Here is a 2,715-nt window from a genome sequence, read left to right as displayed (position 1 = left end):
GATTCAAATCTAGAAAATTAGGCGAACCGTTGCCGTGACGCCTACGTTGGGTTTCAGATTTGCTCGTTCCTTTAAAGATTCAAACCTAGAAATTTAGGAAAAGAAAACAGAGTGGATAGAAATTTAGAAAAAGAAAAAAAGAGTCGATGGACTACTCTTGAACGTGTCAATAAGAATCCCCTTTTTTTAAACGTGCGGCTCAAATTATAATTTTCAATTTACAAATTCAAAAAATTCGGAACTTTAGTTAGAAAATCGATTGATTGAATATGTCATTAGAAAAAAAAAGAAAGTTGATTTCTGACGCTGAAGCGTACGTCGTTGAGCACATTTTATTTATTTTTGGGGGTGGATGTTTGTTGACTCGCTCGTGGTGCGGATGAGACAAGACGCACATGGGCCTTTGAAGTTTGCGATCCCAGGCGCGTTGGCAAACTATGATGATAGTCTCGTTTTACCAGGTCATCTCCCCTTGTCTGATACCACCTTGTTACAGCTCTAGTAACATATACGTACCCCCCCTTCTTAAGGCTCTCTGGTAAAATACATACAGGGGGGCGCTTCCCGCCTTGTGTACGCGTCCTTTGCACGGCACAAGACGTCCGCTGATTCCGCCGGCCCCTAACATCAAATAATACAATTCTCGGCGCATCACAGCATGCAGCCACAAACCTTGGACTTCCTGGCCGGCCACGCCGCCTCGACTACTTCTCGTGATCAGCACGGCCTCTCTCTCAAGGCCCGTGAGAGCGCCTCGCTCTCCCTCAAGCGCATCTACGACCAGATCAACGCAACTCACATGAAACTCCCAGCTACTGCTCATGAAACATCGCAGCAGGAGCCGTCACCTCGTCACAAAGTAAAAGTGGATCTGCAATTAGCACCAAGTGGTAAGGCCCTTTACTCTAACGATCATATTCCCCCAAAAGCTTGCAGCAGGGACCTGGGCGCGAAGCTGCTAATTGCTTGGTTTGAAGCACAGGGGTCCCTTTTCCCACCTCCGTTTTGTTGATTTCTGCAAGGGCGCTTTGATGCATGAAACAGGACCTATGCGTGAGAACAAGGAGTTTTCCGGCGCACAAGAAAACCGGCTTATGGATGACAAGGTCAAGCTTGGGGCCTCTTTCGGCTTTTCTTCAGAGAAGGGACAGCCAGTAAGTGATCACGGCATTACACAGGATTGCTTAAATATTCGCCCATATAAGTACTGTTGACGAATTATGTTTAGATCAGCAAGGCTTGTATGTCTCGATTTGTGTTTAGCAGGATGTCCTACCTCAGATTAAAAGTCCCCTGCGCCATCATCAAGAGATCATGGAAGCAACCTCGACGTTGATTAATCACTCCCTCAAATCCCCAACGAGAGCGCAGCTTACAATCTTCTACGCGGGCATGGTGCATGTGTTCGAGGACGTACCCGCCGACAAGGTGATTAAAAGATTTCTTACTTTAATAACCTAGATGAATTAGAATTAGAGAAGATTAACAGGATGAAAAAAGCACATCGCTTAATTATTTATGGATATTGATTAATAGGATGAACGACCTTGAAAATAGCTTGTATGAGAGCTGCTAATTCCGATTATCAAATTTCATGTGCCATTGCAGGCGCAGGCTATAATGCTTCTTTCAGCGGGAAGTGCTGACCGTTCTAGGGCAACACAGCCCAAACATGTGATGGCTTTTAATGCGAATGCGTCTTCCAAAAGACGTGGCACACCTCCCTCTTCATTCAACGCAGATTTAACGAGACAAAAACTCATTAAACGAATATCCCAAGCTGGTACGCTAATTGTAATTTTGGGATAGCCATTGAATTTATCGGATATATCTACGTAGAATTCTTCGATTATCTGTGTGCGTGCGTAAGTGTGTGTTTCCTTTCTGCACTTATGCCTTATTAATGCTTCTTTACAGGGCTTCCATTCGCTAGGAAAGCATCACTTGCACGTTTTTTGGAGAAGAGGAAAGACAGGTATGCATAATTTAGTTGTAATAATTCTATTTGTCAAATTGCATCATCATTCAAATGGAGTTGTAAGACCGTTTGAATTAATATTTGGTTAACGAAATAAATAATGCTCTTTGTCATCGGTAATCTAATGCAGGGTCCAAGCGAAGGCAGCTGCGTTAGGTTTTAATAAGGGCATCATCAGCGAACGAGGCTTCCGAGCGTGCTAGCAGCCCGCTTAAGAAGAGGCTGTGCATCAGACCTCCCACCCCAATACCACAATGACACGTGGACCAATCGAGACGCTCCACGACTACCCATTGTTTCCAAAATTCCATACTTTAGCCAAACGTGTTCATAACTCGAGATCATAGCAATCTTCTATCATACTAATCCATGCCCTTGGTAGTGCTGGGCAAATGTGTCCCGACTGCCCTAACCGTCTTACATAACGCCGACCATATTTTGATCTACTAATCATGATCCACCGTCCACCCAACCAGCACAGGTTCACAAGGCTTTGTAATTTCTTGTTACAATCCATTTTACCATTCTTTTCGAGTTTCTATTGGTGTATACCTCTTGTTTTATATATATATATATATATATATCAAAAACTGGTCAAAAACGAGCGCTCTTGTTTTAAGACTCGAACAGAGAAACGCTTTTGTCAAGACTTGAACAGTTTCTTCGTTATATTATAAACCAATTCAAACATTCTTTTGGAGTTTCGATTCCGTTGTTTTTCAACGCGCCTTTCAATT

At 43.3% G+C, this 2,715-nt stretch overlaps 1 protein-coding gene across 2 annotated transcripts; it reads left to right on the top strand.

The window, feature by feature from the left end:
- The first annotated feature begins 477 nt into the window (after positions 1-477).
- LOC147625444 (protein TIFY 7-like) lies at positions 478-2,494 on the top strand. Of its 2 annotated transcripts, none has more exons than XM_086819023.1 (6): positions 478-890; positions 1,045-1,154; positions 1,267-1,428; positions 1,609-1,783; positions 1,918-1,975; positions 2,109-2,494. In XM_086819023.1, exons 1-6 carry the CDS (start codon positions 659-661, stop codon positions 2,179-2,181), a joined length of 810 nt encoding a protein of 269 aa, XP_086675149.1. In that variant the 5' UTR covers positions 478-658; the 3' UTR covers positions 2,182-2,494. The 2 variants fall into 2 exon arrangements, with proteins under 2 accessions (XP_086675149.1, XP_086675148.1); XM_086819022.1 differs by having other exon boundaries at positions 1,264-1,428.
- The last annotated feature ends 221 nt before the right edge of the window (positions 2,495-2,715 follow it).

The sequence above is a fragment of the Cibotium barometz genome, chromosome 24, assembly GCF_041138505.1.
Source record: "Cibotium barometz isolate CiBa-2024 chromosome 24, ASM4113850v1, whole genome shotgun sequence".
Classification (NCBI taxonomy): domain Eukaryota; kingdom Viridiplantae; phylum Streptophyta; class Polypodiopsida; order Cyatheales; family Cibotiaceae; genus Cibotium; species Cibotium barometz.
The sequence above is the reverse complement of the archived record's forward strand: the minus strand, read 5'-3'. Positions and strand labels throughout refer to the sequence as shown.